This window comes from Conger conger, chromosome 6 (assembly GCF_963514075.1).
Source record: "Conger conger chromosome 6, fConCon1.1, whole genome shotgun sequence".
Classification (NCBI taxonomy): Eukaryota; Metazoa; Chordata; class Actinopteri; order Anguilliformes; family Congridae; genus Conger; species Conger conger.
In genome coordinates this window covers 12,703,793-12,724,642 of record NC_083765.1, presented here as the reverse complement: position 1 = coordinate 12,724,642, position 20,850 = coordinate 12,703,793, and the positions used below count along the sequence as shown (strand labels likewise).

Sequence of the window (20,850 nt, the reverse complement as noted above, 5' to 3'; positions counted from 1 at the left end):
GGGAGGCCCTTCTTGCTGAAAGATCAGTTTCCGGTCTGAGTTTCCTTGGGGGTGGGGGTATCAGACCATAGCAGTATCAGACCATAGCACCCAGCTCCAATGAAAGACTAACACTGGCATGTTAATGTTGATTCATGGCTTTATTATTTTCTGGATTACATTCAAAAGCTATTAATGTCATTTTAAGTAATACACTATAAAAAAATTAATATTCCCATTTTTGAGCATATAATACAGGTCATTATCTGCATAATTTATTTTATACAGCCTTCATTACACATCTTTATCATACACGTAAATAATTTTGTGTACACACCCACACCCACACACACACAAACACACACACACACACACACACGTAAAGGCCCAGTTCAGACCAAAATCTTGATATAGTTCTCGCATTTATACAAATATTTTCTTTGAAGCACTATTGTATAGAGGCGTCAGGAATGAAGCTTTGAAGCTGCATCCATCTACAGTGAGGATCAAAGGAGATTAAGGAATCTGCAGGACTGGCCATCAGGGATAAAAATACATTTCTCACAATAATATGACTCCAGTGTTGATCCCTCATACCTGTCCCTGACCACATAGCCATAGGATCAGTGCCATGGTCATGCCCACCCTACTTGCCGGAGTTCAGGGACGACAGTGACCTTTGATGTTCGACCTTCAGCCCAATGTTTTTATTTTTCACCTTTTCTCCTTTGATGGAAATGATATTGGAAACTCCTCTGACATCTGTCATGTCATTAAGACATGAGTACATAGCACAAACAGATTAGTTAATATTAAGTCACTGCTCTTAATACAACTATTTCATAGAAAATTGTGCTATTTTCTATACGCCTATTTTACGTAATAGGTTGAGCATATGGGGAATGACAGGTTATTACAGGATTAAAAATGGTTTTCAGATAATGCCAATGCAAGTACAATTTATACTAGAAACATTTTACATTTTCTCAATTACACAGAACATTGAAAAAAAGAGAAATTTATCCTCATCAACTTATCTAGTTATTTGCTGCAAATGATTTTTTTCATCGTTTGAATACAATGTACAAAAATAAAATGTGATAAAGTGATTAAGATAATTTTTTGATAAACAAATCTGTTGAGGTTGATTTTGCGTACAGTGGATCAGTTTCGATGGGTTTCGGCACGCCCCACATCGCTGCCCAGCATATAGAGGAACACCGCAACGTTCACAACAAACTGCATGAACCCAAATGAGGGCACGCCATAGTTCTCGTACAGGAAGCCCCCGATGGTCGGTCCGACGGTCCGCACCAGGGACATTTCAGAGGCACACAGCCCCAGCATAGTGCCTGGAAGGGGACACGGGGATGATTTTGTCTGTAGCCCACTGACGATGTCACACACAAGCTATGTTTCCATTACGGCAGGGCTTTAAAACTGAGTTCGAACAAGCAGTGATGTATCCGCGTGTTGGTGCCAAAAAATAAGCAAACTAGCTATTTGAAGCCACGGAACTGCTTACAGTAGTTCTTGTTTAGCACCAAATGACATTACAGTCCGTTATATTAAGGCAAAACATACTCACAGTTACGGCACGTTACCGTAATTGTCTGGTGACGTCACTAACAGCGTTCCAGAAAATGTACACTGGGGTACTTTGCTCACCTGTGTCAGAGGAAGGCACGCTCTTGGACAGCATGCTGTCCATGATTACGCCGAACACGCTGAGGGAGAATGTCATGGCAGGTATGATGAGGCAAAACTGGAAGACATTGCTCATCAGCGCCTGGAACACAGGAACACGCTTACATTACTGTTCATGTGGTAGAAAGGAGCACCTTTCGTCTGTAAGTGAACAGATGAGCGAGCGTATGAATGAGAGGGAGAGCACAACTGAGGTTTCCGTACCTGACCCAGGCCCACCAGGCTGGTGGTCCCAATGGCCAAGAGCAGAAGAGAGTGGTCAGAGTACCTCCTGGTCAGCCACCCAATCACCCCTCCCTGCACAACCTAGAGGAGCAGCAATACAACAGCTTCACCACAGGGACGGGGGTATGGGGTTGCGGTCACACAAGGGGAGGCAGCAGCACTCTAGCGTTCCTAACCAAGCGACTTTCCATCTCTGATGAGTAGGGAACACACAAACACACACACACACACACACACACACACACACACACAAGGAATTTAAGGAATTCCATAAACTGAAACAGACAGAGAACAAGCAACAGAATCATCATTAGCATTTCCAGCATTCATTTGCGGGTAGGTAAAGGTCACAGGTGTGTCCCGCGCGTCTCCCGTAAATGGCGCTCCCCACCAGGGCCTTTCGTTGCGTAACGACCGTCATGCCGAGCTCCCAGCACCCAGAGGCCTCATTTCCCAAACGCACGGGCACAATAAAGGCAGCATTAACCCTCCGTCCGGGGCCAGGCCTTCGTGAACACACAACGGGCTGCGTCACACGCCCGGTTTCAGCAACAGCAGTGCGTCTGTGTGACGGCGAACGGGCCGTCAGCCGGAAACGCATAATCACTACCGCATGGGGACCCGCGGCCGTCACCATAGGCCTCTCGCTGCAGTCACACTGCGATCACTACCGACCGCCGGAGTCCGGGAAAGGGTCTGCTCTCCTCCTGGAGTGTTTACATTTGAAACAGGATTTCTAAACAGATACGGTACGCATTTCCGGAATATGTACAGAACTCGACGTCTCAACACTTTGGCATTTTTTATGTTTTAATGGGAATATTGTGAAATTTACTTCACTGTACGGTTGAAAATAAACTGCCATGGGGATTCCCAAGAAAAAATGTTTAGATTTTAAATTCTAATGACAGTCATTACATTACATTATTGGCACTTGGCAGACACGCTTATCCAGAGCGACGTACAGTTGATTAGACAGTCAACGTGGAACATTTGGCATGCAGTATATTCAACTGATGACAACACACACTGCCCTCATGTTTGCAAGCAGCCTTCTCATGTGAGCTTATACCTGTGTTCTACCCTCTCAGGTGAGCGCATACCTGTGTTCTACCCTCAGGTGAGCGCATACCTGTGTTCTGCTCTCAGGTGAGCTCATACCTGTGTTCTGCTCTCTCAGGTGAGCTCATACCTGTGTTCTGCTCTCAGGTGAGCTCATACCTGTGTTCTACCCTCTCAGGTGAGCGCATACCTGTGTTCTGCTCTCTCAGGTGAGCTCATACCCGTGTTCTGCTCTCAGGTGAGCTCATACCCGTGTTCTGCTCTCTCAGGTGAGCTCATACCTGTGTTCTGCTCTCAGGTGAGCTCATACCCGTGTTCTGCTCTCAGGTGAGCTCATACCTGTGTTCTGCTCTCTCAGGTGAGCTCATACCTGTGTTCTGCTCTTTCAGGTGAGCTCATACCTGTGTTCTGCTCTCTCAGGTGAGCTCATACCTGTGTTCTGCTCTTTCAGGTGAGCTCATACCTGTGTTCTGCTCCTTTATTCGTTTGGCTCTGTACTCCAGCATACTTGATTTGAAATGAAACCTTGAATATGAGGTTAAATGGCATAAACCTTTAATTTGAGGGTATTTACATACATATTTGGTGATCTGTATTGGAATTCCATCCCTTTTTATAGCCCCATTTCTGGGGACCAAAAGTAATTGGACAGTTGGTTCCCAGCCATTCAATTGCATTGAAACGCTTCCTTGGCGAAGTAAAAATAAAATTCAGTGTCTAGTCTTGATTCTAGGAGTCTTATTTGCCGTGTGTGACGCTGATCAGCGTCATCTGCACACGCCCAGAGCTATCGCTTTCCCGCCTTTGTCGCTGCTGACTAACCCTGTACACCCTACACTTGTGTGTGCACAAGGCGTGAGAACGTGTGTGCGTGCCAAAATGTGCGAAAGGAAGTCATGCATTTGTGTAGCCTTAACAGGTTTTCCTGAAAAGAGGGAAGGATTAAGGTTTTATTCTTTTTTTCCACCTTGTCTGGTATGGGTATACTGGCCTTAATACAAGAAGGAATGCAGACTGCTCAATTTTCTACAAATAACAAGATTTTTAACCCCTGCCAGAGGCATTAGGTCCTTAAGTTTAGTTAGATTCCCATGTTTTCTTAGCAATATTTAACACATTCATACTTTCCCTGACTCATTGCAGAAGGCTTCCACAGACAGTGCATCAGTTGTGAGCCCCCATACAAGCCGAAAGTCTGAAGTCTGCATGCCTGGGATAACTGGAGAAATGTTACCAAGTGTTCGACAGAAAATGTCAAACCAGCTCCTCGCTCTAGGAAACAGTCCGCAGACCATTACACAACTGGATATGAATCAGTCCAGACAAATGGTATGCCTGTGAAATGCTAAACATGGAACAGCAGTTTCATAATGACCTCCATCTTTATGTTTACCGCAGGGATGAGATTATTATTTATGTCCAGGAAATACGCAAATAAATGATTTGATATTCAAAAAACAGGACATCTATTCCGGACTATGCATTTCTGTAAGCATGTCTTTTTGCTGCTACGTCCTTGGTAAATTCAGTAGGGCGTGCACAAGAATGGTAATCCTCGAAATGTGTGGTACAACAACCAAAAGGGAGAAGCGGGGAATTAGAGTTGGTCATTGGTCTACATGCTGATGTAATGGCTGGAAAATGCGGATCCATCAGACAAAGAGAGGAGACACACCAAAGCAAGGCCGCAGGGCCGCGCAAATTTGAGGAATTCTGGGTAAAGGTCGTAGAGTTCATTTTTCATCACTTCGGCTCTGGGGTTAGGGGGGGAATTTCTGGCTGTGTGGGCATGGGGAGGGAAGGCGGATACACAGATATCAGTTCTTCCCCACACACACAGACACACACACACACACACACACATTTCAACAGAAAATGGAAACACCCTGGGGTGAGATCATGTGAGATGAAGGGAGTGACACAGAAGGCTCCGGAAGCCGGCGGGGAATCAGAGGGCTTGAGAGGGATGAGCCAAAGGAAACCCAAGCCGTAGAGAAGGGAATACAATGAGACAGGACTCCTCCACAGATGGTGTCTGCTTCCCAAACCCCCCCTTTGTTCACTGCAAACTGTGGGTGTGTGGAATGCTTGGGAACCTTTGACTAATGTGGAAATGCACTGCTCAATGAACAACACACACAAACTCTAATTTATAAGTTATATGCAACTCTAAGTTACACGCAGCTATAAGCTACACGCTGCATTAATCTATAGGCAGTTATAAGCGATTTACAGCTGTAAGCTATACACTATACTCAGCTATAGGCTTTATGCAGCTTTAAGCTACATGCAGCATGAAACTATATGCAGTTATAAGCTATATGCAGCATTAACCTATATGCAGCTATATTCTATATGCAGCATTAACCTATATGCAGCTATATGCAGCAAAGCTACATGCAGCTATAAGCCTTACGTAGTGCTCTCGGTGTGCCATCCAGTTTCACAGAGGAGATAATGCAAGGCGGTGAAATGGTGTTGACGCCCAGAGGTAAAATGACCTTTGCTCAAAGGAAATGACTTCCACAGGCCTCTTAAATTCCAGGAGTACAGTGTCCTTGTGGGAAGGGGAGATCCCCTTCATAAAGTTCTGAGGAATATGACCAGCTACCAGAGAGCCTTCAGACCTACAGCAACTCAACAGTATAACCTTGAAATATAAATATAGTCTTACGCTGTCATATGCACGTCCGAAAATCCCCTAGCTACAGCCTCAAACATAACTAACACTCCATTATATAGTTCATTCGAGTGCAACATTGCCAGAAGTACATTACATACAAGAAACACTTCGTTACGCACATAATTATGGTCATTCTATACATGCAAGTATTACAAATAAATTAGATTCATTGATTGATGCAAGTGATTCTCTGACAGATAAACGGTTAGTGAATTGCAACCAAGTAATACCAGTAATAACAGACAACATTAGGTGCAAACTCACAGAATTACATACAATGATGCATGAACCAATATTTCCTGAGTAGTTCACTGTTCTGTGTAAGAGCCTGTAACACTGTATTTGGGGATATCCCCTGAATTTGGGGAGAGTTAGGAAGCTCCCTTGTCATAAAGGGGGTCCTTACCATCTGCACCACCCCAAAGTATGCCATCAGGTGCCCTGTCTGCGAGGCCTGCAGCTGGAAGAAGTTCATGGCGATAATGGAGAACATGCTCTGGAATATGCCTTCAGGAGGAGAGAGGGACAGTGAGGAGAGATAGTAAGTCAACCATGATCTCATCCCCCTTGCCACTGGCTTTGGGCTACTAGGTTATCGATACCTTTTTGGCTGGAAATATGCTCTAGACCTGGCAACCCTGAGAGGGATCGATGAAGGAAGGACAGGGAGAGAGGAGATAGAAGAGGAGAGAGAACCGGCCACTCCTCTCTGCACCGATGGGTCTGCTGGTCATTGGTGACCGTAGGGGCTTGTGGGCTGAGGGTTTCCGGTCACCGTTCAAATTCCGGTCTCCAGCAGCTGACCGCGTGGGACCTTCGGCCACTTGTTTTTCCAGGTGTCAATCACCTGCCAATTATAACATCGCCTCTGCAGATACACAGCCGCCTGCGACCGGCCAGTCTAACACTTCCGCATGAGCTCATGCGGGGCAGACCCACCCCTGAGCCTGTGATGAAGCGCAGCATTCTGCGGGGTGCGCCAAGGTCAGGGTGCGCTTCACGCTGGGACTCCTGACCACACGCCCCCGAACCGCTTTCCCAAGCAGAGAGAAGAGCCGCCCAGGAAGAGGAGGCGTGTTCCAGAATGTCCAGCATGTCACACCCCGGGGGTCCTTCCTGAGGAGGGTTTAGCAATGTGCCTCCTGCCCTCAGCGTGGCGAAGAGGGGAGTACAGATGCATGCTGGGAGGAGAGAGGCCCACTGTTTGCGCTCTGGTGTGAGGCTCTGATCCTGTCACACACCTCAGCTGGGCAGGATCACAGCCCAGACAAACACAGCTGTGAGTAATGCAGTGGAACACACCTCAAAGCCCTGCTCCCCACGCATGGCCTTACAGGGAGCGAGGGAGCGAGAGAGAGAAATGAGAGAGAACAAAAGAGAAGCAGTAATGAGAGAAAGACTATGAGAGATAAAAGCTCTTTTTTTAAAGAATAAACCAACAGTTGTGTCACTATCTGTGGGAGGCTAGAAATTCTAAATTTATCACTTTTCAACTTAACTGAAAGTTCGAGATCACACTCTCACAACATCAAAATATTTTGTTTACACCTCACCCTCCTCTAAAACAATGCAAATAGAAATGCACAGAAAGTATGGAAAGTCCAATCATTTTGGTAAGTCAATGACTATCAGAGCTTAATTTGGAGTCTCTCTTGCAGTTTCATGTACAGAAATCCATGTGTGGAGTACCTATGTCTTTAAACAGGGCTCTTTCTCCCAAGCCCAGTGAATCTGCAGTGAACTGGACTCATGAATGTCAACTCACCACCCGGGAGATCAGAGATGATCTTGATGGTGAAGGTCTTGGCCACACCAGGATACCTCATCAGCCGTGTGATATGTCCCAGGTTAAACACAGAGGCTGAGCCACCAGCCTCTGCAGACCAACACAGAACATTAAACCCTGTTTAATATCACACAGCAGATTACACCGGCCCAGCCAATCAAAGCTTTCGAGCCCAGCCACTTACACCTCGCTCGACGGCTGTAGATGGATTATGCATGTAATTTTGTATCATACTTGTGAATTAGCGTGGTATGTATGTAGGGGGCAGAGGTATGTTCTGTATTGTGTTTGGGGTGGAGGGAGGTTCTTACTAGGTGCAGGGTCCTGACTAGATGCAGGGTCCTGATTGGTCTGCTTCTTAGTGTGTTTGGGGATGAAGTTCAAGACTAGCAGCAGGTTGATGAAACAGACGCAGGCAGCCACAGCCGCAGTGATGGTATCCCTGGGAAAGAGAGTCTGAATCAGGGGATCAGTTGGGCCTTGCTCCTCCTCATATTTGGACCACTCCAGAATAAGCCACAAAACATTTCCACAGAGAGGCCAGTCAGGCCGTTCAGGCCTAAAGCTTCCCAAAGACCGTGGCGGTGTCCATTTAAACACCTCCCATACAGTGCCGTTAGCATCATAATTTCACAACTACCAAATGTTTTCAGAACATACTACCAGTGATAACCATGACCACACCCCATTACCCAATGAGGACGAGGTGATTAGAAGGACTAAAAGCCCAGGCTTGGGGGGCAGAGGAGGTGTAGTACAAATAAAAACAAAAAAACACTGGCACCCACAAGCTCATCTGGCATTGGCACAACTGTGGAAGTGAGGCTTTAGCTTGTCTGAATGGCTTCAGTAAGTGCCAACTGAGCAAGCTGCGAGATTGCTGATGTGGAGTTGTGGTGATTTAGAGACTTATCAGCAGCTCAGATGGAGCTGGAGCAACACCGCCCCCACCCCACACCCCCTCCCCTTCCCCTCCGCCTCAGCAGCCTGCCCCAAACTCGCTCCCCCCCGCACTGGGCCCCACAGAGGAGCCGGGCCTGAGGAAATGCCATTCCCCTCCCACGCGCTGCAGCAGTGCAGGGCCTGCGGGTCTGCCCTGGTACCCCGACCCAAACTGCTGAGCAGGAGGGCCACAGCCCGCCCCGCCCCGCCAGGGTGCTCAGTGTCCTGCAGCCAAGGATTACAGTGATCTGTGTGACTCACTCTCCAGGAATTCACCCCTGTCCACTGACGCCTGCTCCGAACGCACAGGGCCAGTGCTTAAGAAAGGCTTTCTGTGTACATACTCGCTATCAAAGATTCCTCTGTGTATGGGCGTGTGTGTATGAGAATTATGAAGTGTGTTTGAGTGTCTGTGCATACCAACCATTAGGAGAGCATGTGCCGTCGATAAAGTGTTTTTATGGGAATTATATGCATCAATTATATGCATGTATTTACATGCAAGTGACTGAGTGAGTTGAGGCTCCTTACAGGACTGACTGAGTGAGTGAGTTGAGGCTCCTTACAGGACTGACTGAGTGAGTTGAGGCTCCTTACAGGACTGACTGAGTGAGTTGAGGCGCCTTACAGGACTGACTGAGTGAGTTGAGGCTCCTTACAGAACTGACTGACTGAGTGAGTTGAGGCTCCTTACAGAACTGACTGACTGAGTGAGTTGAGGCTCCTTACAGGACTGACTGAGTGAGTTGAGGCTCCTTACAGGACTGACTGAGTGAGTTGAGGCTCCTTACAGGACTGACTGACTGAGTGAGTTGAGGCTCCTTACAGGACTGACCGACTGAGTGAGTTGAGCCTCCTTACAGGACTGACTGAGTGAGTTGAGGCTCCTTACAGGACTGACTGAGTGAGTTGAGGCTCCTTACAGGACTGACTGAGTGAGTTGAGGCTCCTTACAGGACTGACTGAGTGAGTTGAGGCTCCTTACAGGACTGACTGAGTGAGTTGAGGCTCCTTACAGGACTGACTGACTGAGTGAGTTGAGGCTCCTTACAGGACTGACTGACTGACTGAGTGAGTTGAGGCTCCTTACAGGACTGACTGAGTGAGTTGAGGCTCCTTACAGGACTGACTGAGTGAGTTGAGGCTCCTTACAGGACTGACTGAGTGAGTGAGTTGAGCCTCCTTACAGGACTGACTGAGTTGAGGCTCCTTACAGGACTGACTGAGTGAGTGAGTTGAGCCTCCTTACAGGACTGACTGAGAGAGTTGAGGCTCCTTACAGGACTGACTGAGTGAGTTGAGCCTCCTTACAGGACTGACTGAGTGAGTTGAGGCTCCTTACAGGACTGACTGACTGCGTGAGTTGAGCCTCCTTACAGGACTGACTGAGTGAGTTGAGGCTCCTTACAGGACTGACTGAGTGAGTTGAGGCTCCTTACAGGACTGACTGAGTGAGATGAGCCTCCTTACAGGACTGACTGAGTGAGATGAGCCACAGGACTCGTCCCATCTCGTTTCATTACTTCATTACTAAATGTGAGGTAAAACACACAGCTCTATAGCTGCTTTCCCAGAGTGAAAGCTTCCTATGTGCTAAGGCAGTAATCACTGTGGGAAGTGCATGCTTAACTGCTGTCATCAGAGCTGTTTCAGACAATCTGGCTCAGTGTGGAATTGTATTAACCGTACATAGTGTGCAAAAACATCTGGGCACCCCTGGTCAAAAAGCCTTTTACAATTAATATCTAAGTGAACAGAAGCAAACCTGACCTCTAAATGGTATGTTAAACATAACACATTTCTTCAAATTATTTTTATAAATATAATAAAAATATTTTTTTCGGCCTTGCATATATGACATGTTTGAGATCTCCATAGATTTTTTATTATATTCAAGTCTGGGTACTGTGGTGGCCATTCTAAACCTTAATCCGTCTTTCCTGGAGGTACTTCACGGTTGATTTTGAGGTATGCTTTGGACCATTGTCTTGCTGGAATACCCAACCTTTCTTTAACTTCTATGTCTGGACTGACTCTTCAACATTAGCCTCTGGAATTTGGAGACAATCCTCCCCTGGAGCAATGCCGGGTTAAGGGCCTTATTCAAGGGCCCAACGGCTGTGTGGATCTCATTGTGGCTCATTGTGGGGATCGAACCACTAACTTTGCGAGTCTCAGTCATGTAACTTAACCACTATGCTACAGGTCGCCCCTGACCAAAAGTCAGGGAGACCAAAGTTAGCCAAGGTGAGTCTTAGAGTCCAGACCAACTGGGGGTCTCAGGTGCTTTATTGAACAAAAGCAGACAACCCTGTTCTCCCTATATTCAAACAGGGGATAAGCAGAGATACGACCACAGTACACAGATCTTGGCAGGGAATCAAGCCTTCAGCCACATGAGGGCATTTGTATACGGGCCTCCCCTGTGGGGTGTGCCACACAGTCCCCCCTCTGGGACAGTCTCACAGATGCCAAAAAAAAGGAGAGGGCAAAGGAGAGGCTAAAGCCATCGGTGGTGTCTCTGACCTCACCCACTCGTATTCAGTCTCTCCCGCACTCTGTATCGTGTTATTATGGTCCTGGAGCCTGAAGCCCGGATGACTCAGGCAGGAGGCGAGCCAATTTCTGAAAAAAACACCCCTTTCTTTTCAGCACAGAGGCTGTTAAACGCTGACCTGACAGAGGCAGCCAACAGCTTGATTACAGACAGAGGCCTCCCCCACAAACAGCAGGCCCGACCCTGTCCTTCAGACCAGTTTCAACAAGCCCCATGCCACAGATATTTTAATCCACACATTTAATGAGTTAAAGCACCACCGCATATCGGTGTGTCCTTCTCCCCACCGCCTGGAGACAACACAAACACCCTTGGGCATGTGTGTGTTCACCACCAGAGGGCAGTGATGGCGCATACATGTAAACACATAGACACACCAGTGGGAATGAGTACACAGGTGCACATAATGAATGACATTCACACTGTGGTGTCTTTTTGCACCACGACTAGGAACAAGAGACAGACGCCGACTGTCACTGATGCTGGGAAATTGACACACAATATCAGCTCCAATTTCAATAAAAACACAGAGAGACCGATCCACAGCACTTCAGGAGTTCAGTCTGTATGCATGTACATGTTTTCTCTGTAGACTCACACGCAGGCACAAACACGGGCACACGCGCGTACGCACTCTGCTGCCGTCAGGATAGAGAAAAGGCTGGCACTCGCCCTTATTTGGTCTAGAGGCTGAAGGCTTCCCTCTGACTTCCGTCTGTGGGTGACTGAAAACAAAGGCCCTGTGTGAGAGATGGGTGGGGGGGATCTCCAGGGCAGGACCCTGGCCTTCTTCCTGCAAGAGTCCCTCCTCTCCCCTGACTTTACTAAACCAGAGCCCAACGGACCATCTTGGCACCACCACCATGACAGCCCAAGAGGGGTCAGGACACAGGCATCCTGTCAAACCACTGCTCCCCCTGACTCTGTAATCTGAGAGGTGAAGATTGAAAAGGAGCCATTTTCTCCCAGAATGATCCAATTCTGGAGACTGGCTCCTCATGGCCAAAAAGTCCCACCATTTTAACAACCTGAATTTCGTAAACTATAAGTATGTTACCATGGTAGTCAATCCAGAAACAAACGTAAACATTTCAAACAGCGCAAAGCATTTTACCATTGAAGCACAACTGTATGGAAACGTAAAACATCAAATATCGCAATTCAAATTTTTTGTAATTAAAAATAATCCCTCCCACTTGACAACAACACTATAAATAATTGCCAACAATGGGAATCTAAATGTCAATATCTATACTGCTCAGCACTGTGGTACTTAACCTGTCAAGAAACACTTGGCTCCAAAAATGATGACAGTAGGAAGTTGGTGAATGGGGTTGAGCGGAACTAGGACCTGCCTTAAGCCATTGTATTTCTGTGCAATTACTGCCCTCTAGTGGAAAATATCACACAGGCATTGAAATCCCCCTTTTCAAGCTTTCTTGTACTACTGATTTAACAAAAATACATGTAAGAATTCATTCTATTTCTTAATTAAAATATGTTTCAATATGCTCAGTAGTTAATTTACAATTGACCTCAAAACCTGAAGACCATCAAATATTCTTGCACTATGTTCTTGCACTATAATAATATTCACACACTGCACATATGCCACAACCATCTTAAATAACCAAAACCCCAGGTTAGGAGTAAGGTTAAAATCACAAACTTCCGCATTAGTCCAATCGAATTCACATGCTTGTGCCACACAATCTACCTCAGAATCATAATCTAAATCTTCAGCTTCCTTCAAAACACCCAACTCAAAGACCCCCTAAAGGAGGTGCGGTCCGGGGAATATCACTACAGGGTTTGGGATGGGGGGGGGGCTGGGGCGGCCTACCCGTATCGAGTGCTGAGCATGCCCCCGAGGAAAGACCCGGCAGTCATTCCCACGCCGAAGCACAAGCCCAGCTTGGCCAGGGAGTCGGCCCGTTGGTCCGGTTCCGTCAGGTCTGCCACCACCATCTGAGCTCCTGAGGAAACGAGACGCAGTCAGCATTATACCCCCCCCCTTCTGACATCCCTCTTGTCTAACCCCCACCCTTCTGATATCCCTCTTGTCTAACCCCCCCCCCTTCTGATATCCCTCTTGTCTAACCCCCCCCCTTCTGATATCCCTCTTGTCTAACCCCCCCCTTCCCTTCTGATATCCCTCTTGTCTAACCGCCCCCCCTTCTGATATCCCTCTTGTCTAACCGCCCCCCCTTCTGATATCCCTCTTGTCTAACCCCCCCCCTTCTGATATCTCTCTTGTCTAACCCCCCCCCCCCCTTCTGATATCCCTCGTCTAACCGCCCCCCCTTTCAGATATCCCTCTTGTCTAACCCCCCCCCCTTCAGATATCCCTCTTGTCTAACCCCCCCCCCCCTTCTGATATCCCTCTTGTCTAATCCGGCAAAAAAAATATTCTTGCAGTTACAATGACTGTTGTCTTTTTGTTTAGAACAGCCCTTCATGTGTACTTTACTAGTTATGGATTAGATGCTTTAAACTTGTGGAAGAACCTACGCACTTGTAAATCGCCTTGGATTTAAAGAATCAAAATGACTAAAATGTAAATGTAATTATACTGTGATCAGATATAGGGGTCCAATGCTGTCGGTCCAGCCCCTCTCCAGGAGTTTGGTTCTGGGACCAGTACTGTGCGTGGAGGTGAGCCCAACTATATCTAGTTGGTACCGCTCCGCCTCCCGCACTAGCTCCGGTTCCTTCGCCACCAGAGAGGTGACGTTCCATGTCCCCAGAACCAGTCTGCGACGCCGAGGATCAGCACGCCCGGATCCCCGCCTTTGCCTACTGCCAGTTGGGCAAAGCACCCGACTCCGATGCCGACCCCTGCAGGTGGTGAGCCCACAGGGCGGCGACCCCACGTGACCAGTTCGGGCCCCATGGGATAAGGCCCGGCCACCAGACGCTCGCCAACGAGCTCCCCTCCCGGGTCTGGCTCCAGCAGGGGACCCCGGTTTCCCTTTTCCGGGCGAGGTAACTGGGTCGTTGTGTGGCCGTATCATGGGAGTCTTTGAATCGCTCTTAGTCCGGCCCCTCCCCCGGGACCAATTTGCCTTGGGAGACCCTACTGGGGGCTAACAGTGCCCCCGACAACCTAGCTCCCAGGATCACCGGGACACACAAACCCCTCCACCACGTTAAGGTGGCGATTCCTCGGAGGGGCGCCATCAGGTCCCTGTATAACCAAAGTGAGAGCTGTGTCTGCATTCTCGGCACAAAGTCAAGCACGTTTCCTGTGGGTGTTGCCCCTTGTCACCGGTCCTGTTTGTGGTATTCATGAACAGGATCTCAAGGCACAGCCGAGGTGAGGAGAGTGTCCGGTTTGGTGACCTCAGCCGAGTTTGCAGCCGAGTGTGAAGCGGCCAGGATGAGAGTCAGCACATCCAAGTCCGAGGCCATGGTTCTCTGCCGGAAACCGGTGGATTGCTCCCTCCGGGTTGGGAATGAGTTCAAGTATCTCGGGGTCTTGTTCACGAGTGAGGGTAGAAGGGAGCGTGAGATCGACAGGCAGATCGGTGCAGCGTCAGCAGTAATGCGGGCGTTGCACCGGACCGTTGTGGTGAAGAGGGAGCTGAGCCGGAAGGCGAAGCTCTCAATTTACTGGTCGATCTACGTCCCAACCCTCACCTATGGTCACGAGCTTTGGGTAGTGACCGAAAGAACGAGATCGCGTATACAAGCGGCCAAAATGAGCTTCCTCCGTAGGGTGGCCGCGCTCAGCCTTAGAGATAGGGTGAGGAGCTCGGACATCCGGAGGGAGCTCGGAGTAGAGCCGCTGCTCCTTCGCGTCGAAAGGAGCCAATTGAGGTGGTTCGGGCATCTGATCAGGATGCCTCCCGGGCGCCTCCCTTTGGAGGTTTTCTGGGCTCGTCCAACTGGGCGGAGACCCCGAGGGAGACCCAGAGCCCGCTGGAGAGGTTATATATCTCTCCCGGCCAGGGAACGCCTCGGGATCCCCCAGGAGGAGCTAGAATGCGTTGCTGGGGAGAGGGACGCCTGGAATACCCGGCTTTGCCTACTGCCACCGTGACCCGACTCCGGATAAGCGGGTGAAGGATGGATGGATGGATGGATGGATGGATGGATGGATGGATGCTGTCGGTGCCACCCAACACATCATATTACATTACAATCATTTAGCAACTGCTATTATCCTGAATGAATTAGTCACCTGCGTTCAGTAAGCAACATGCGCAGACCAGAAAGTGCATGTGCAACATAATTCCATCCATCCATTATCTTAACCCGCTTATCCTGAACAGGGTCGCAGGGGGGCTGGAGCCTATCCCAGCATACATTGGGCGAAAGGCAGGAATACACCTTGGACAGGTTGCCAGTCCATTCACTCACACACACATACCTACGGGCAATTTAGACTCTCCAATCAGCCTAACCTGCATGTCTTTGGACTGTGGGAGGAAACCACAGCACCCGGAGGAAACCCACGCAGACACGGGGAGAACATGCAAACTCCGCACAGAGAGGCCCCGGCTGATGGGGATTCAAACCCAGGACCTCCTTGCTGTGAGGCGGCAGTGCTAACCACTGCACCATCCGTGCCGCCTGCAACATAATTAAAGCGCTAAATACAAGTTAATCAAATAATTTACATGAAATAAGATTAATTATATATTGCATATAATAATATGTATTCATAAAAATCGTTATACTCAAGAGGGACATAAACTATGAATAGAGGCCATTTATTTTCAGAAATGTAACTTATTAAAGCTGTACCTATTGGCTTATTGATTGCGGTACACAGCGTGACCAAATAACGCTGGATAAAAGATGATGAAAATCAAGCAAAATGCGGAATATAGAACACAGTGGAAATTGCAAGCATGCGTTCACAATATTAGTCCCTTCGAACACTGCAGTCTTGAGTCAGCTAACACGAAGGCCGACATTTTGGTATTGTAATTTGGGAGAAAAATTTGAATCATTCAAATGGTGGGAAAAGTAGACAGGCTGGAATTACCTGACAGGGTGTGCATGAAGAGCGTGGGAAGTTTTTGGATGAACAGCATGGGCACACTATTGGCCAATGCGAGGAGGACAAAGAAGACGATGGAGGCTGAAGAGGACAGCGTGAAGGCTGCCCGCGCCCCAAAAAGGTCCCCAAATCTGCCAACACAGGACACCGATTACAGAGCACACTGTTCCACAAACTGACAGACAACACATACCGTTGCAAAACACAGTGTTTGTTAGGCTGACAGAGCCTATAGCTGAATATTCTGTTTGTATGAGACCAACAGGACGCTATCCTTCACCAATCACCATGCAGCCTGATTAGACCAAAGGGACATTACATAATTTACTATGCCGTCTGGATTAGTTTGACAACCTTAAATTAAATCAGCAGTACTGAACTTGATTCTAAAACTATTTTTCAATGAATGACAAAATGCTGGAAAAGCGTCCCAACTTATGAAATTAAGATAATAATAATAATTATTATTACTTATTTTTATTTTTTTGCGAATCAGATCTCTTGTTTTATTAGCATTCGACAGGGATCTTGACTTGAACTGTTTGAACTAGCTGGCCTCCAGTCGAGCATAACACACTACAGTAGGCCTGAGGAGAGGCTTCTGACAATGCAAGGCTTGCGATCGTGTGCTGCTCAGCACTCCACCACTAAGATCCCTGTGTATGACATCCCCTATGGCTCGCAACCACTCAGGCATAACTCAATTACACCAGCTTGACTGAACTGAATGAATCAACTTAAGTTTCTCCGCTTGCGTGATTAGAAGCTGTTTGTGGTTTCTTGCAGCCGAGGCGAGATGTACTAGACTAGAGGTCCCTCCCACAAAACCTCAATCTGCTCACCTGCCAAACAAAGGACATCCAAACAGCTCAAATATCCCCACCATCGTTTGCAGATAACCAAACCAGAGTGTGTCAAATCCTAGCCTTTTCGCCAAGTACTGTCAATACAAAATTCGATCTTTAGTTAATGTCAGGTACATGCATTCTCTCACATTTTCTATCTGACACGAAATAATAAAATACAACAAATCGAGAGATTTCTTTACCAATAGAACGCATGATATCAAAGCATTCCAAGCAACGATAATCAACACATTTTGGTACTCACGGGAGTTATGGAGATTTGGAGGAACAGACATGTCATATCCATCGCGGCTATTAGATACGTGATTAATATAACTCTTCGTGTATTAGCAGCTGCACGTGGGTCATGGACGGTCTGGGAGCTAGTTTCTGGTCCAGGCATTTTGACCGCTACCAACTTCGTCTACTCAGTGGACCTAAACTGATCTATGAAAAGGAACATGCAAAATATAATCAATTCTTCCCCCTCCCCCCTCAACAGGAAGGCTGCATTTGAATAACAATGGAGTACGTGTCCAAGCTGAAGGTAGACTATCTGCTTGCTTCATAATGAATAACTTCAATGAGGTAACTGTGGCTTGTAAATGGAACCATATAAAGTTCAGAATGTAGCCTGGATAGTGCAGATATAGCTAACCCTCGTGTTAAAAACTACGGTTTCAACGTCATCAAACTCAAACTTATTGTGCCACATTACTGTATTGTTTTGATACAAGAAAACGAGTAAAACATTACAGAATACCATAACGACGTAAATTGGCTCAACTACCTGCACTTTGAAACAGATTATTATAAAGAGATGCCGTTCTGGAGGTTGCAGTGAAGGACTTTGATCGTAGGAGTTCAATGACTCTGGGCAGGGGTAGCCTACTTACCCCCTGGAAAAGGATTTAGAGCTAAACAGGTTTTGCATCAGTCCCCCTCACCTGAGTTTGAGCTGCGTCACATAATTTACTGTCGTTTAAATTTGCACGGCCAGGACTGGCTACTCGGTTGTTCAATCAGATGGTTATTAACGTTATATTTGTTTTCAGTCGCAACCAGAGCTACCATATATGCTATATTGTGTCACGGCACATAAACAGTGCACGAATTCACGCGATTTTTCCTTCTGAAACGGGAAGTGCGCCCGATCGTCCGCCCACTCAAGTTCAAAAGTAGCCTACGGGAGGCGTACTCCTGGATTGTATAACTCCTAAACCAGTGGGGGTGCGTTCTGTGGACGAGTGAGGGATAGAAGGATCCATTTGTTTGAGTAATGGGACACACCCATTGTATCAATTTCCTGCAGGCTCAGAAAAAACATCATCCACTTTATCCACTGCAGTTTTTATAACCTATGAACACATCTGTCCTATCGTAGAGCCTGAATCACTACTTTCATTATAATTTTTTTTACCTTTACCACCGTATTAACAGCGTCCCTGCTGTCCCACAACACTGTTTTCCTGGTGAAAGGGGGAAACATGGGGAGTTAACTCACCACCTAGGGAGATGTGTACAATGCATGAAAAATAAACCACTCTTCAACGTCACCCATTTTCATTTCAGGAGAGATGAGCACTTGACAAGTGTTTTAGCCTGCATACATATTGTAACCTATGGCCTACACTTATTTGTATTTAAAATGTAATTTTTTTTTGTCTGTCCATCAGTCAGTGCATGTTGCATAAAGTTTTGAAAGTAGAGTGGTGAGGAATACGGTAAAAACCTGCTGCTTCTCTAATACGTTGAACGTTAACCTGGTGTAGGAACCAAAGGTTAGGTTTAAGATATCTCAGCTTGTGCTTCCCCCTAGTGGCCAGCTACAACAAATTTAGACTATTTAAGGGCAGCGTTTGCCAATTGAAGACAGGTGCTCACCTGAAGGACGCCGAGCTGAAAGTTTTTTTAAACGAGCTTTTCTTTAAAATTTCAATTGTTTCCATTTGTTTAGGAAAGGAAGTTTAAATTTTCTAGAAGTGCTTTCTTTTGTTTTGGGTTGTCGCGACATATCCTTTTTTGTTTGGGCTTTTTCCATCTGCTATATAGTCTATTCTGCATAGCATATGCCTAGCATTTCCGCTACAAACATAGCCTATACACGCGCACGCACACTAATTCATTCATCCTTTAAACACCGTCAATCTGGAAGACTAGATACTTTTAATAAATCAAGAAGAAACTACCGTGAGTAACCCAATGCAATGGTAAATGAAGTAAAATTGAATTAAAGTAAACTTAGTTAAAACTCGTATCGGCGATAGAAAACATCCTTTTAGAAATAGTAGACAAGGCTGTTACACCTGGTAAGGAAAATTATCTAGATTTCATTGTGATCATTACCTTCTCTTTGTTTTGATAGTGACAGTATTGCTCTTCAATAGGTTATGGAACACCAGGCTTACAAAGTTCTCCAAATGTTTGTGCCAGGAGATCAACTTGCAGGAAATACAACTGAAAACTGAAAACTGGTACAATACATCCACAGCATTGATTGTACACAATCCCTTTCTAGATTTAATGCAGAAACACATCATACACAACTTGTATATGTACAGACCAGTGACTAGGCATTAAGGCCTTCCTTCAGATGCAGTGCGATGCAAATCCATTGTGATTCATTGCTGGAGTTTGTGTGGCCATTTACAACAAAACTTTGTTGAAAACTTTGAAATAACTGTCCCAGAAAATGTGAAAAAATATAAACCCATGGGTTATCCTGGTCAGGTGTAACAAGAAACCTGATGCTGAAGATTTTTTTTTTTCTTCTAAAAAACACAGATGATTATACAATATACAACAGAGTGCATCTTAAACCAAACATACAATAAAATAAATATTTAGAAACATTACAATCGGGAAATCTTGTCAAATACACTGAAAATGTATATGAATACATTTATGTGGTCAATAGTTTATCCATAGTGTAATGTTCTTGTGTATGGTGCCATTTGATCAATTTAATCAATTTGGAGCAATGCTGCAACTGCAAACCACACCGGACCAGAATTAAATCTGATTTCCTGGCATGGCTAAAGTTTATCTAACAGCAGCTTGGACAGTCATAATGCCTTTGTGCTTGCCACAGAACTGCTCTACTCAAGAGCACATCTTTTTCCTGTGGATTCAGGGGATCCCCCTCAGTCACACTAGAAAACCAGTTTGACATTTACTGCTCCTCATTCATACATTCATACAATGGCCTTTTTCATTATGATGGTGAGCAAACCTCTGTCCGTCTCAGGCTCTTCTATAATTGTCTGTCGAACTATGCCACGGTTCCACCAGAACAACCCAGCAACTCATCTGTGATGCGCTTCTAACCCTTCTATTCCTAGCATCCTAAAAGACGTGATCCTGCTTCTGTCAGACAAACCCGCTTCTCCAGATACGCTCCGCTGTACATTGAAGACTTGTAAACATGTACTCTTTTTTTTTTTTTTTTTTGAAAGATTATAAATACTAGATTGGTAAGCTATCATTATTAAAAAGGCAAGTTCTGCCTTGATACAAACATTTTCTTTTTTCATATAAAAATGCAGAATTACACAACATAAATGTAGTTCAGTTCTGTATATGATGTTTTCTTCATTTTTTTTTTTTTGGCTTTAGCATTAAGGCCCAAAGTTCTGAGTGGAGGGGGAGGGGTAGAGATTGCCCTTTGGGGGCTGGGACGCACAGGAACAGACAGAAAAACAGTATTGCTAGGACTGTAAAAATGTACATCCATCATAGAAGTGAAGGAATTAAAAAATAATCAAATAAAAAATACATTGTTATATTTATATTTGTTCTTTTTCTGCTAAAAGGCATTGTCCTCATCGCACGTCCTCCTGCAAAGTGCTTGGTGCCCTCCTAGTGGAAAGGAGGAGTAATGGCTGTGGGTCTGTGCTCCTCATGAGAAGATGTAGTTGATGAGCAGCTGCAGCAGCAGCAGGAAGAGCAGGATCATCCAGTGACTGTTGCTCAGGATGCTCTCCTCTGCGTCTCTGCGCCGGAACATCTGCTGGCTCAGGGCACACAGGTTCCTGCCACCGTGGGAGACGCAAAAAC

The 20,850-nt window shown here is 46.3% G+C and overlaps 2 protein-coding genes across 5 annotated transcripts in view; both read right to left on the bottom strand.

Moving 5' to 3' along the window:
• Positions 1-121: 121 nt before the first annotated feature.
• slc22a18 (solute carrier family 22 member 18) lies at positions 122-17,950 on the bottom strand. The gene is made up of 11 exons (XM_061246088.1): positions 17,742-17,950; positions 17,060-17,241; positions 16,792-16,889; positions 15,935-16,080; positions 12,785-12,917; positions 7,754-7,884; positions 7,422-7,532; positions 6,063-6,163; positions 1,891-1,992; positions 1,648-1,768; positions 122-1,331 (listed from the first exon to the last, which is right to left on the bottom strand). The coding sequence occupies exons 2-11, from the start codon at positions 17,195-17,197 to the stop codon at positions 1,144-1,146; spliced, it is 1,269 nt and encodes a 422-aa protein (XP_061102072.1). The 5' UTR covers positions 17,198-17,241; positions 17,742-17,950; the 3' UTR covers positions 122-1,143.
• Positions 17,951-19,291: 1,341 nt separating this feature from the next.
• LOC133131069 (oxysterol-binding protein-related protein 5-like) overlaps positions 19,292-20,850 on the bottom strand; it is a 41,073-nt gene continuing 39,514 nt past the window's right edge. For all 4 annotated transcript variants that reach the window (XM_061246180.1, XM_061246183.1, XM_061246181.1 and 1 more), the window contains one exon: positions 19,292-20,825. In XM_061246180.1, the coding sequence (XP_061102164.1) occupies positions 20,693-20,825 (133 nt within the window). In that variant the 3' untranslated portion in view covers positions 19,292-20,692. The remainder of the gene's footprint in view (positions 20,826-20,850) is intronic.